Source organism: Mustela putorius, unplaced genomic scaffold, assembly GCF_011764305.1.
Source record: "Mustela putorius furo isolate JIRA1106 unplaced genomic scaffold, ASM1176430v1.1 tig00003853_pilon_pilon_pilon, whole genome shotgun sequence".
Lineage (NCBI taxonomy): Eukaryota > Metazoa > Chordata > Mammalia > Carnivora > Mustelidae > Mustela > Mustela putorius.
In genome coordinates this window covers 57,099,248-57,112,872 of record NW_025422005.1, presented here as the reverse complement: position 1 = coordinate 57,112,872, position 13,625 = coordinate 57,099,248, and the positions used below count along the sequence as shown (strand labels likewise).

At 33.9% G+C, this 13,625-nt stretch overlaps 1 protein-coding gene across 5 annotated transcripts in view; it reads right to left on the bottom strand.

Annotated features, from left to right (window-relative positions):
• LRRC7 (leucine rich repeat containing 7) overlaps positions 1-13,625 on the bottom strand; it is a 572,538-nt gene that overhangs the window by 404,557 nt on the left and 154,356 nt on the right. Inside the window, exon 2 of one of the 5 annotated variants that reach the window (XM_013061640.2) lies at positions 3,004-3,079. The exons of the other annotated variants lie outside the window; for them this stretch is intronic. Within the exon in view, the coding sequence (XP_012917094.1) occupies position 3,004 (1 nt within the window). The 5' untranslated portion in view covers positions 3,005-3,079. The remainder of the gene's footprint in view (positions 1-3,003; positions 3,080-13,625) is intronic. 5 annotated transcript variants of the gene reach the window in all.

The window sequence follows — 13,625 nt, the reverse complement described above, 5'->3', positions numbered from 1 at the left end:
GATGATTGTACAACAAAGTGAATGTACTGAATAACACTAAACTGTCCCCTTAAAAATGGTTAGGATGGTAAATTTTATGTTACGTGCATTTTACCATCATTTAAAATCAATTTTTAAATTTTTTTTAAATCTTTTAAACAACAAAACAATCATCAAAGGAGCACCCATAAGACTGATGACTTTCCTCCCAACGCAAAGAATGGAGCTACAACACAATGGAATGATAACCTCTGAACCACTGAATAAAATTCTATGACCAGTAAAAAATAATGTTCAGAAACAAAGATGAAATAAAAAGTTTCAGAGAAATAAAAACTGAGAAAATTGATTTCTAGCACATTGGCACTAAATGAAATGCAAAAGAGAGAGTCCTTCAGGCATGAGATAATGTATTCCCTAATGGAAACATAGACACATAAGAAGAAATAAAAAGACAGACTGGTGTCAGAATTGTTCGAGTATGGTAGCCATGTGAAAGCAAAGAAGGAACACAGGAGAAGGACTGGGTTTCTCCCAACAGAAGCAAATAAAGTATTTGTCAACCTACTATGAGAAATCACTTATGAGATTACTGCATGAAATGGTAATAGGCCATATATATGTGATAGGATTACCCAGTAATAAAAATTTCCTTAGCCAAGATACATTAAATTGAATTAGTTATTCAAATTAGGGGAAGTTTTGGGGAGTTATAATGATATTCTGAGAATAAGTAAAGCTGAGTTAAAAATATGAAACTATGAAAGATAATCTGAAAAACAATTCTATTATTGGATTGATATATGAGAAGATAAGGTAAAGCAAAAAGGAACTATATGAAAAAGGATTCACAAATTCATTTGGCCTGTAAAGTTGAATTATCTCCATCAGGGCTCCCAGTGACTGACTGAGATATCTAAAAGCTTTTTCTCCTTCGGTCATCCTCCTCCCAGGCTTTCCAGCAGCATTTCACATAGCCAACCTTTATGAATCTTCCTACTTCTTTAGTTTCTTTAAAAAAACAAGAAAAAACAGAAATACTGGAAGCCAGTTTTCCTTTTACTGCTGACTATTGCTTAGTTTTTGTGGTTGATTTCTCATTCTCTAAACAGAATTTTGATGATTGAATATTGGTTCTAGGAATTGTACCTATGGTAATATTCCCCTTCCATTCTGTACGTGTTTTCTGCCTGGTGTAATCCTGGTGGCCTCAACCACTATGTCTATTCAGAGAAATCTTCTAGTCCTACCTCCAAGTTCTGTATTTCCACAAACTCTGCTATCCTCAACCTTTTGCTATCCTCAAGGCACCTAAACTTCATATTCCAAACTAAAGTTACCATTTTCACATCATCGACTTAAAGTTAACTGCTCTTCTCTTAATGTTCCAGATCTCAAATAATGGGGCCACTACTCATCCAAAGTTCCTGTAGAATCCAGCAAAGAGGGTGTTGGTTTCAGTATATGTGCTGCCGAAGCGAGCACAGGGTGTTGGTTTCAAATCACAGTCCTATTCTTACTGCCATCACTTTAGTTTGAGTCCTCAATTTCCCAGTTGCATGACTGCAAGTATCAGTCTCCGGGGCTCCCACTACCAGACTCTCTCAACAGCCTTCCAGATGTTTTTCCTTTTTTTTTTTTTTTTTTCAGTTGGGTTCAGATGTTTTTCCTTTTTAAAATAATTATTCTTTTAACTTTTTCAGTACCTTTCAAATTATGATCTTCATTTCCTTCTGAACTAAAACTGATGCTGATGCTGATTCTTACCAAGGTGTTTCTAAAGACATTTTTAGATTTTTCTCTCCTTTAATACAGGACAGGCCAACTAAACTATTTTTAAAAAGTCTGAATTTTGAATTCCAAAATTCTTTCACCTTAAAATATAAGCTTGTATCACTGTGTGACATCCCAAGATAAAAAATCTAAATTTATAAACCAGATTCATTAGGCTTTCATTCATACTTTTTATCTGAGTTTTATTGAGTTATTGTTTGGCATTCTTATTAAAGTGTGTGATTCCAAATGTATAAACGTTTGATACAGTTTGATACAGTTTTTCATTCGTGACTTGTCATTTATAAAGCCTTAAAAAAAAAGGGAAGAAACTACATTTGGCTTATAAAGTTCTTTAGGAATCTTTACTGTTAAGCAGCTGAAACACAATTTTAAACAATGTGTATAATTATAGAAATTTCTACTACAATAAGATTTTAAATATGAAGATATGTATAATTTCTAAAATATTTTGATTGTGGATACTGCCATTGTTCCATATAGATTTTTCTTTGCAGAACATTTTCTGACTCTGTTACAATCTCCAAGTTACATTTGAGGACAAAGAATCAACTCCAAACACTTTAATACTGAACAATGAGATTTTCAAAGATTCTTCTTGCCATTCAAACAATCTTATTTACCTTTTTCTCATTCTTCCATCTTTTTTTAAAATCCATTCACCCAAACATTACATGTTCTTATCATTGACCCTCCTGTTTCATTTCTTGAAAATGTCAGTGAGTACTGATGAATGGAAAGTTCCTGCTTAATGTCTGGATTTCATTTGATATCGCCTTGAAATTTTGAAATGTAACCTTCAAAAGTGAATGTAATTTCATTCTATTTCTTAAAAGCATGATTATAATATAATTCCTATTAATGGTTTATGAGAGGAATTAACACATTTTTACAGTGGTTTACTGTGTTACCAGGTATAGGGAGATTCTTACTCTTTTTAGAAAGGAATATATTGTTGAATTAGGTCTCTAAGTATAAGTCCTAGAAAACATACAATATTTAAACTCATCTTTCTGACCAAAATCATTTCACTATTATTGACAGAATATTAGTTTCCTGAAATCCATAGTCACCATTTTTCTTCCTATTTTTGTGATGCGATATAGTTAACACAAATAGTACTAAATATGAATTTAAAATTACCAGACTATTTTGTAATTATATAGTAAAATTCCCAGAACACTACTGAATTCTATATACTTAAGCATAGTAAAATAACATAGTATCTACTTGCTAGTTATTCCTGTCTCTGCAGACTTCTAGGTTGTGACCACTTTGACTTGCATTTTTTTCATGTAGCGGGCTCCTTTAAAAAAAAAAAAAAAGAAAATTTAAAAAATTTTAATTAACTGTACTTATAAATTGACAAATGCATCTAAATGAACATAGTAAGCAAGAATGGAATGTGAAGAGCTTAATCAAATGTAGTTCTGATTGTCAGGTTATACATCCTAATCAGAATAATTCCACAAACACTACCATTTTAAAATATTTGAGCTGTGAATATATAAACTCAATGTGAAAAAGAAGGGTGATATTATTGTCCAACATTCCTTCTAAAAATAATTCAGTATCTGCAAGGAAAATTTTTTGCATAGTGATTTTCCTCCTTGCCTCTTTTATTCCTAATAACTGAATAATAAATGTGAAATATTATTTTCCCTTATTCTTAAAAATTATAAAACAGAATTTCTTTTAAAATATTTCACAATTTAGATTCTTACAGGTCTGATTTGCCTTTCCTCTAATTATTCTGAATGAATAAAATTTATGCTCTCACTATTACACCTTAAATCTTGATTTGGTAATCCCCAGTGATCATTAAAACAAAGTGCTTTGACACTGGCATTTATAATGTACGTGTGTATTCATAGCTAAATGTGTTCAATATATTACAATTAAAATAACTGAACCTAAAATATCCATTTGCATTTGTAATAATAAAATTTATTTTTAAAAAGTGACTATAGTAAGATTAATGCAGATATGCACATTTATTTAATATTGTAGTTTGTACTCTGTAACATTACAACCCATGATTGACATGGGGGATAAAGAAGAAAATGGCATCTTGAAGTTATTTGTTTGAATACTTAATGTAAAGTCTTTATATTTATAAAACCCAAGAATCTCAGTATAATTATTAAATCTCTAAGTTAGGACGATAGGAAACATCCATTTATCAGTGGAACAGAGAGAAGTATCTAGATGATACATAGAGTCAGGCTGAGCCTGGTGTGTTTTTTAGAAATCATACAGGAAAGCTTTATCAATATTATTTAGTGCTATTTCCTAAAAAGAAATTTTAAAAGGGGAATGAAAGGACCAAGAAAATATTCAGAATCTGCTTAATAAAGCCAAATGTACATAGTAACACTAAAAAAAAAAAAAAATCTTTTCTTCAAATTAGGACTCTAAAGGATACTTTGGAAAATAAAAACTGAATTGAAAATACATAAATTACAGTTACTATGCTGGAGATTATGTTTATTTAATTGATGCAATTATTTACTTGTATAAAATGCACAATCTTAAGAAAAGCTTAGCAAACCACATGTTTAGGCAGAAGTAATTTTCTGATTACAAATGCATTATTAAAATGAAATAGGAATTAATAATTTTATAGTTAGTCTTAATACCTTTGTCTTTTAACTTTTATACTAAAACTAAAAATGATTTACATATCAAAATTACAGGTTACATAATGAAATGCTTACAGCCTGATATATTATCCTGAATTTCATAGAAATACAAAGATACAGTCTGGTTAAATACCACTTAATATAGTCTAGAGTCTAGATGAGAAAACTGGAATCATCTATTCTAACGTCTTTATCTGTAAAGTGGCAATAATATTAACGTTAAGTGTCTCATAAATAGTCTTTAAAAAAACAATATAAAATAAGTTCTTTTTTGTAAGATTTTATTTATTTATTTGACAGAAAGAGCAAGAAAGCACAAGCAGGGAGACAATGGGGAGAGAGAGGGAGAAGCAGATTCACTGCTGAGCAGGAAGCCCAATGTGGGGCTCGATCCCAAGACCCAGCCAAGGGCAAGCGCCCATAAAATAAGTTCTTAACAGCTAAGTACACTTCTTAGGAGAACATCTTCGCTCTTATTTTGTTTTACTGTAACAAGTAAAATTATAAGCCTAACATATATTATTCCACTGCCCTAAAAAGTGATATATACTTAAAAGTAAATTATTATATTCTTGTTTTCTGTTCTCGTTGCTACTTTTTAAATGAAAGCAATATGTCTGAAGTATTAATATTATTATTGTAGTTATATTATTACACTATATGATATTATACTATGTATAGTATACTGTATTATACTATTTTAATAGTTATATTAGTATATTATATTATTATAGTATGAAATATAGTTCTATTATTTGAAGAATGAATAGACTTGCTTTTATTATTTGCAAATCACTGGAATTGGGCCTTGTCTTGGCTAGTGGACAAACACTCATCAGGGAAGAGAAATAATGTTAGGAGGACACACACTCTTTTATTTTTATTTATTTTTTATTTATTTATTTATTTGACAGAGAGAGATCACAAGTAGGCAGAGAGGCAGGCAGAGAGAGAGAGAGGAGGAAGCAGGCTCCTGCTGAGCAGAGAGCCTGATGCGGGACTCGATCCCAGGACCCCGAGATCATGACCTGAGCCAAAGGCAGCGGCTTAACCCACTGAGCCACCCAGGCGCCCCGACACACACTCTTTTAAACACAGTTTACAAATTATTATATTCTTGAGAATATAATATAATAATTTGTAAACTTTTAAACATCTTTTACAAGAGACCTAATGTACATATTTACAGGTAAGACCACATTTTTAAGGCCAGTGTTGAAGAGGAGTAAAACCATTTCGCTGTAACAGAGATCAGCATAGCAGCCTTGAAGATAACCTTTTACTTAATAACTTAAAATAAGATGCTTAAAAGAAAAATAATTTTCAAGAGGTTTTTTCCAGCATTATCACTGTGACTTTTGGTCCAGGGTAAGCTTGGCTAAGTGCCTAAGGCCCCAAGTTAAAGTCCATTTTTAAAAGCCTTAGTGGGAGAACTTATATATAGAAGCATTGTGTGTAAGTCTTTTGAAAGTTTTCTTGCTTTGGGCTACACTTATTTTATGGTATTTCTGGTTTCCAGTTTTTTTAGTCAAAAGTCTTGAAATATTACCTCCTCACTTGGTACCTAAACTGTATGTAAATGATGACCAAAAAAAATCATGTTATGAATTAAATAGATGTTAATTCTCACTATCTAGAGCTCCTATTACAACCCTTTTCTTCCCAAACTTTCCATATCTTTTGATGGCCTGAGCTGCATTTAATCCTAGCTTGACCTGCCTCTTCCATCTGCTACTCAAAAATAGAAAGTGCACATCAACAGTCCTTAAAGTATAAATTACTACTTAAAACATGGCCTCCCGCGGGGCAAGTCCTTGTTCCATCAGGCTTCTAACCAGTGTCTGTCACTCTGTAGATGCTCTAATATTTAACAAGTGTTAATACAGCACTTGGGCTATGACAACACAATAAATAAGCCAGATTCGGATGCCAAGCACCACAACTCCAAGCTTTAAATTTCAATTATATTTAAATGAGATTGTCTAATGTGTTTAAATGTTCATTAAAATTAACCTTTCACATCCAAAGGGCACAGTGTGTATTCCTGATAACACTAAAATTTTAGACTTAAGTTTCCCACTACGACTGAATAAATGAAACATTTAAAGGTCTTGAAATGTCAGGAAGGCTCTGAAATAGTGTTTCTGTGATGTGATTACTAATAGTCATGGACTATTTAATGCCAATAATATTCTCAGAGCTAATGAAGTATAGGTGCTGCATATCAAAGAAACTTGGTAATATTAATCCAGGCAAGAATTACAACAGGTAACGTATTTAGGTTGAATTACAAGGTTGAAAGGAATTTTAAATAGCCATAGTCTCTTCATTATTTTAGGGGGAATTTCCCCAGAGCCATCCTTAGCAAGTGAGGATATATATATATTTTTTTAAATTTTTTATTTTTTTATAAACATATATTTTTATCCCCAGGGGTACAGGTCTGTGAATCACCAGGTTTACACACTTCACAGCACAAGTGAGGATATTTTGAAGGTCACCAGTATCTTCAGAAAATTCATTAGAATTTGTTGTCACATCCTACAGGTATTGATCTATAAGAATTAGAGTGGGAGGGCTTTCCAAAAAATGTGAGACTATACACCCAACACTGGATTTGTGAGATCTGAGTAGAGCAAAGGATGTCTTAGTAGTGGCAATATAAATCATCTGGCTTTAAAGACAGCTTGAAAGTCAAGATATGAAGACGTTTCAGAAACTAGAGAGCAAAACAGAATTCCCAATATGAGACTAAGGCTTTCTAGGTGCTGCCTGTATAGCCTCTCAAATAAATTATGAATAGACTCCAAAAGAGCTTATCACTGAAGGGCAGAGATCGAAAGCAGATTTAAGCATAATCTGAGACAGGATATGACAGAAGTGTGCACATTTTACTACAGGAACCAGGGTGGGGGAGCAGTCAGCACACTGTGTAAGTTTGGGAAGCCTTCTGAATCAGCGATCAGTCAGTGCCTTAGATGCCCTAAGGATTTTATACATTTTATTCAATTTTAATTGAATTTCATTGACAAAATCAGGATTCTTTAAGTTTCTTCCATGCACATATTTTACTTTAAAGTCTGGTAAAAAGACAGAAAAAATGGCAGAGCTTCATGAATCACTATAAGCCTTTTGTGTTCTTTTTATATTTACTCCCCTCTCCAAATCCCTTAAACTTTCCAGGGAGGGGAAAGAATAGACAAGTATGGAACTGCTTACATTTGAGGTTTAATTTGTTACTGCCATCTAGTCTATTCTTTCTTTCTTGTCTAATATAAAATTTCATGGGTGAGAAAGACACATAATTGAAGACAAAAAACAAAATTACTTGGAAAGCCATAAACTGAGTATTTTGAATCATAATAACAAAGGAGACCTTTTGCAGTATATTGGATCATAAATATTCAGAAGTGTCCCCACCACCACCCCAGCATTTCTATGGGAGGCATATACCACTGATGTTGCCTTTGGCTCTGTGACTTGCTCTGGCCAACAGAACAGGGGCCAAGTAGTGGAACCAGTTCTGATCCTAGACCTTAAAAGGTCTGTGTGTTTCTGACCATACAATTAGAGCCCTGCCATATTTAAGAACTATGGATTGAACATGTCCAGATTAGCCCACTGGTTCTAGGAGTAAAATGAGAGATCAGAGCAGAGTTATTAGAGCAGAGGCATCATAGATCAGCTGACTTCCATCTGACCTCCATACATGAACAAAACCAAATGGTCAGCAGAGCCACCCAGGGAAGCCCAGCCTGGCTTGACAGATTCCAAACCAAGCCCCAGACACTTGGGTTACATAAATGCTCATTACTGTAGGCCATTGAGATTTTTGTTGCTGTCTGTTTTGCAGCATTATTGTAGTAATAGCTAAGTGATACATCTCAGATAAGGAGGTCAAGAAAGGCCTCACAGGAAAGGTAACATGTAAGCAGACACCTAAGGAATAAGAAAGACTTGTGTATGTAAACAGCTGGTAATTAAATTTGAAGAACAAAGATCGACATTCAAAAGGGCACTAAGACACATAGTGTACCCAGAGGAACAAAATAATGTCCAGTATGGCTGAGCCTAATCAGCATGGAAAAGAGTAACCCAACGATAGATTAAGACAGAAGGACGTGACAGATCAGACCTTGTATGCTCTGGTAAGAAATAATTTTTTTAAATTTTCAAGAGCCAATAGAATCTTCAGATTACCTGCTTAAGCCTAACTTAAAAGTGGAAAACAAGTTATAAGAGAGGACAAGGAATACTTCACTTGAAAATGTCCTTATATGGCAAGCATATTGGTTTTACTTTAATTTTAGGCATTATATGCACTGTTGAACAACATGGATTGAAACTGTGTGGGTCCATTTATATGAGGCTTTTTAAGAGTACAGTACTGTAAATGTGTTTTCTTTCTTATGATTTTCTAGTAATATTTTCCTTTCTTTATTTTATTGTGAGAATAAAATATATAATACATATAACATACAAAATAGGTATTAATCAAATATTTACATTATTGGTGAGGATTCCATTCAATAGGAAGCTACAGTAGTTATGTTTTGGAAAAGTCAAAAGTTATATGCAGATCTTTTTAAATCTTATTTATTTATTTGAGAGAGAGAGAGAGAGAGACAAAGAGCCGTGGGGGGGGGGCTCAGAGAGAGAGAAACAGACTCCCTGCTGAGCAGGAAGCCCAATGTGGGGCTTGATCCCAGGACCTGGAGATCATGACCTGAGCTTTACCGAGGTGCCCCAAATGCAGATTTTTAACTCTATGGGTATAAGGTGGTTGGTGCCCCTGATTCCCACATTGTTCAAGGGTCAACTATCTATCAGCAGCTTCGAGAGTGCTGCTGTAGATCAGAAACCCTTTCATATTTCCACAGCACTACTATCTATGGGTCTCGTGTGACAGACAGGAGGAGGAGCCCTTGCAGTCTGACCAGTTTCATAGAACATTTTGCTGATCTCTTAGTCTACTTTTATTGGTGTAATAGTGTATATAATTTTTCTTCCCTGGTGGTATCTTTATGGCACTTCTACTCTCTTTTAATATTCCATTGAATGACATAGTCCAACAGAGTATATAATGTGCAGTGAAGGATACAAAAGAATATAAATAGGCCACTGTAACTAAATTTCACTGGCATTTCACTGGTATTTCACATTGGCTTGTCCGGGTTTTATTGCTTTTTGTCAGTACTAAAGTGGTTGTCTGCTTCCTCTCTGGTCTCTAGGACTCCGATTTTAGTTACTTCCAAAGCTGTAGTATAGTCTAGAGATAACTTTCTAAAACAATTCATCATGCATGCTTGACTTGGGGGAGCAAGGGTGGGGAAGAGGAGAACTAACATTTACTGAGTGCATATTATACTGTGGATATCATCGTGGGTGGTTAAAGATGATACTTCTCTCAGGTTGGTTTTCTCTGCAGTAGATTCTGCGTAAGACATAGATTTGAGAATGACACCAGTATAAGAGTAAAGAATTGAAACAGGAAGTAATGAAGCCACTGCCACTCTGGGCAACTGAGCCTTTATCTACATGGAATATAACGCAGGGGGGTAGGTGAGGGGTGAGGAAGGTGAGTTATTTATTCTCCCACTCCCACCTATCAGTGACTGTGGCTGCACCTGGAGGAGTTAACATTCAGGCTGCGCTGAACATCAGCTGAAAGAATGTTCTCAAGAGGATTCAGCAATGCTTGTGCTTAGATGCCGTGGGCACACAGTAGAATGTTAAAGGTCAAGAGGACATGGAAGGGCCCCCAATAGCCACAGAATCCTTTTCTTATTTATTCCTTATTAATGTCACCATTTCAAAGAGACTTTTTCTGATCAATTAATTTGAAGACATAAACCCCAATTCTGTGTCACTTGTTCCTTTGCTCTTGAGCCTGTATCACAATTCTTTACTATTAATTTGTTTCTTTCCTTACATATTTCTGCATTTTTTCTTAGACTGAGCATAATGAGGTCAATAACTGAGTTGGTTTTGTTCAACAACTAGTACAAAGGAGGAACCCACTATTTGTTGAATCAATTATTTAATGACAGCCGTATGGAGTAGGTGGTGTGACTTTTATTGGTGAATGCGAACCCAAAGGCCATATTGGTGGTGACAGTGTTCTAATCCAGGATGGTCTGACATAAAATCCCATACTCCTAACCACACTGTGATAATGACATCATGCTGTTTTTCTATTTGCCTCAGCTGCTTCTATTTCTCTGGCTGCCTCAGAAAACTCAATTAATTCCTATCTGCCACATCATTAAATTTAAATTCCTCTGCCTAACTTTCCGATTCCTTCAATAACCTGGCTAGTTAGATTATTCTTGTGCCTTAAAAAACTTGTGCACAAATGTATTATGGGATGAATGAAATGTTGCTTAAAACCATATGTTAAAAGGACTTCCAGATTGCTTATTGTCAATAACTATTTTAATATGAGAAAACAGTGTCATCTGGTCTCCAAAATGTCCAATGTAAAAGGCTAAATGAATGTAAATAAAGCAGTCAGAGGAGGGTGTGACTTGTCCGGGTTTTTATTTTATTTTATTTTTTACATCAGAATGATGGTGTAATGCAAGACTGTTCCCCAAGCCCAACTAACTTGGACTCAAAGTAACTGAGTTCTTTCAAACAGCAAAATTCCTCTTAACCATGCATAAGTAAGTGATTTTGCTTTAGATAGTTGGGCCTGAACAAAAATCCCACAACTATACAAGCAAAATGGAACCAGGAAGGACAAAGTTTAAAAATAACAGAACCACCACCAAAAAACCCCTAATGTATTCCTTACTTGTATCTGCTAAGGATGTAGAGATGCTTTCATTTGCATTATCTCATTTAAGCCTCAGGACAAGGTCTTTAATATCATTGTAAGGCCTGACAAAAGCAAGAAAAGAATTTAGCATTGAGTAAAGAAGCCACTGAGTACTACGGTAAAAATTCATGTAAGAAGAAATAATTAGGTAATAAAATGACTTTTTTTTTTCTTTTTTTGGGAGAAAAGATGTTGTAGTAAGCATCGTTTGATCAAAATATTTGAAGCATTTTCCCATGCTATCAGGATCCTATAGGTGCCTCTTCTTTGGGAGAATCATAGCTCCAGTCCCAATGTTAACTGAGGCCATGTGACTTACTTTGGCTAATGGAATATAAGCCAAGGGAAAGTTTTATATCAGCCTCTGCTGCTACTAGTACTATTTGCTGTCTGTGGCAAACCCTAGCTATAAGCTCCATTTTCTTTCTAGATTCTGGAACAGAGAGAATGCAGAGCAGAACCCCAGCCAATATGTAGCCAACATGTAATAATAGTGAAAAATAAATTTTGCTGTTGAAAATGCTAAGGTTTGGGGTTACTACTGTAATGGTAAAGCTGTCTAAGAAGTAGGTATAAGTGTCTTTCTAATTCTGAAGAAGTTTACAAATTAAAAATTAAGATCATGCATGGACATTGGGGAGGATATGTGCTATGGTGAGTAATGTGAAGTGTGTAAACCTGGTGATTCACATACCCATACCCCTGGGGCTAATAATACATTTTATGTTAATAAAAAATTAAAACATTTAAAAAAATTTTTAAATTAAGATCATGAAGAAAACCACTTTCCATTCATAATTTAGAGTTTAACTTAAGAAAAATTTATAAATGATATTAAATGTGTTTATAATTTTCAAAAAAATTGACATATGAGGGCATAAGAATGTGTGATTCTGAATGAAATGAGAAATGAGTTGTAATGTGAAGGGGAGCAGAATAAGCAACTCCAAAATATGCCACTTTGGCATATTGATTATTTCGAATTAAAATCACTTCAGAAAGAACTGATACAAAATGGCCTTTGTCCCCTGAAAACAGGAAACAAATCTCCCATGTGAAAAGTACCAGGAGAGTAGAAGGCATCTTTATCACCAGAGAGAGGGAATTATGGGCCTGAGAAGGCAGTGCAGAGAAATATTATTACCTATTCAATAATTTACTACTCTAAGCCCAAACCTCTTTGTCAATTCTTCACAAATTTATTCTTTCTTTGTTTATTCTTTTTTTTGTCTACAAAATTAATTGTTTTTTGTTAATCTATGTCAGTTTAATTATTAGGCCAAACAAAGCACATGGAAGGGAAGATAGGGAAAGTTTTCTGCCCCTACAGAGGTTTATCTGAAATTGGTAGGGGAATTTCATTTAGCTGGTTAACAATAGTATTGTGATGCCTAAAAGAACTTGAAATATACCATATTTATACATTTAATAGATTAGATTTGCAAGAGTGGTTTAAGTGCCTAGGGAGGTTTTGCTTGTTATATCAGGGCTTGAAGAACCTGATAAAGAAGATAAAATGTATTAGATTTATGAAGAAAATAAAAATATTTTTAAAATTTAACAGATTCTAAATAATTAAGTTTTTTAAAAAAATTATTTATTTACTTGAGGAGGGGGTGTGTATGGCTATGCACAGGGGGAGAGGCAGAGGGAGAGGCAGAGAGAGAGTCTCAAACAGACTCCCTGCTGATTGGGAAGCCCGACTTGGGGCTCAATCTCACCACCCTGAGATCATGACAGGAGCTGAAATCAAGGGATGTTTAACTGACCAAGCCACCCAGGCACCTCCTAAATAGTAAAGTTTTAAAGTGACTGTTGGAATGTACCAGATTCATATACAGAATAAGATTTGGATATTTAGCTTTAAAAAAAATTACTGAGAAACTAGACTTAAATGTAAAAAATTTAACTCATAAAATAAAAATTAATTGAAAATTGCATATAGCCATAAATAGTCCCAACTATGCAGAAAAGTCTTCTTAAAACATTAAAACTCACAATAACGGAAGCACTATGAAGCTGTACTATATTTTCTATTCTATGGATGAGGAAATAGAGACATAGAGAAATTAAAGTTGCCTGAAACCAAAATTATGGTAATTTATTCGATTTAGTAATTCTACAATTTCCAAAATAGCTTTCAAATGCTTCCTAAAATGTATTTTGTTCTCTTTTTTGCCTTAAAATATTAAGGTATGTTTACTTATAAAAGTTTCCTAAATTTTCAAGTATAAATAAAGTTCTAGCTATTATAGATATTTGTTTATTAGAAGAAAATTATTCCTTGATTGATTTTTCTTTTGATAAAAGAGTAAAAAAAAATATAGAAATCATAAAAGGAAAAGAAGAGAAAGAAAAGACTGTATTAAGAGACTAGAATTAATGTAACT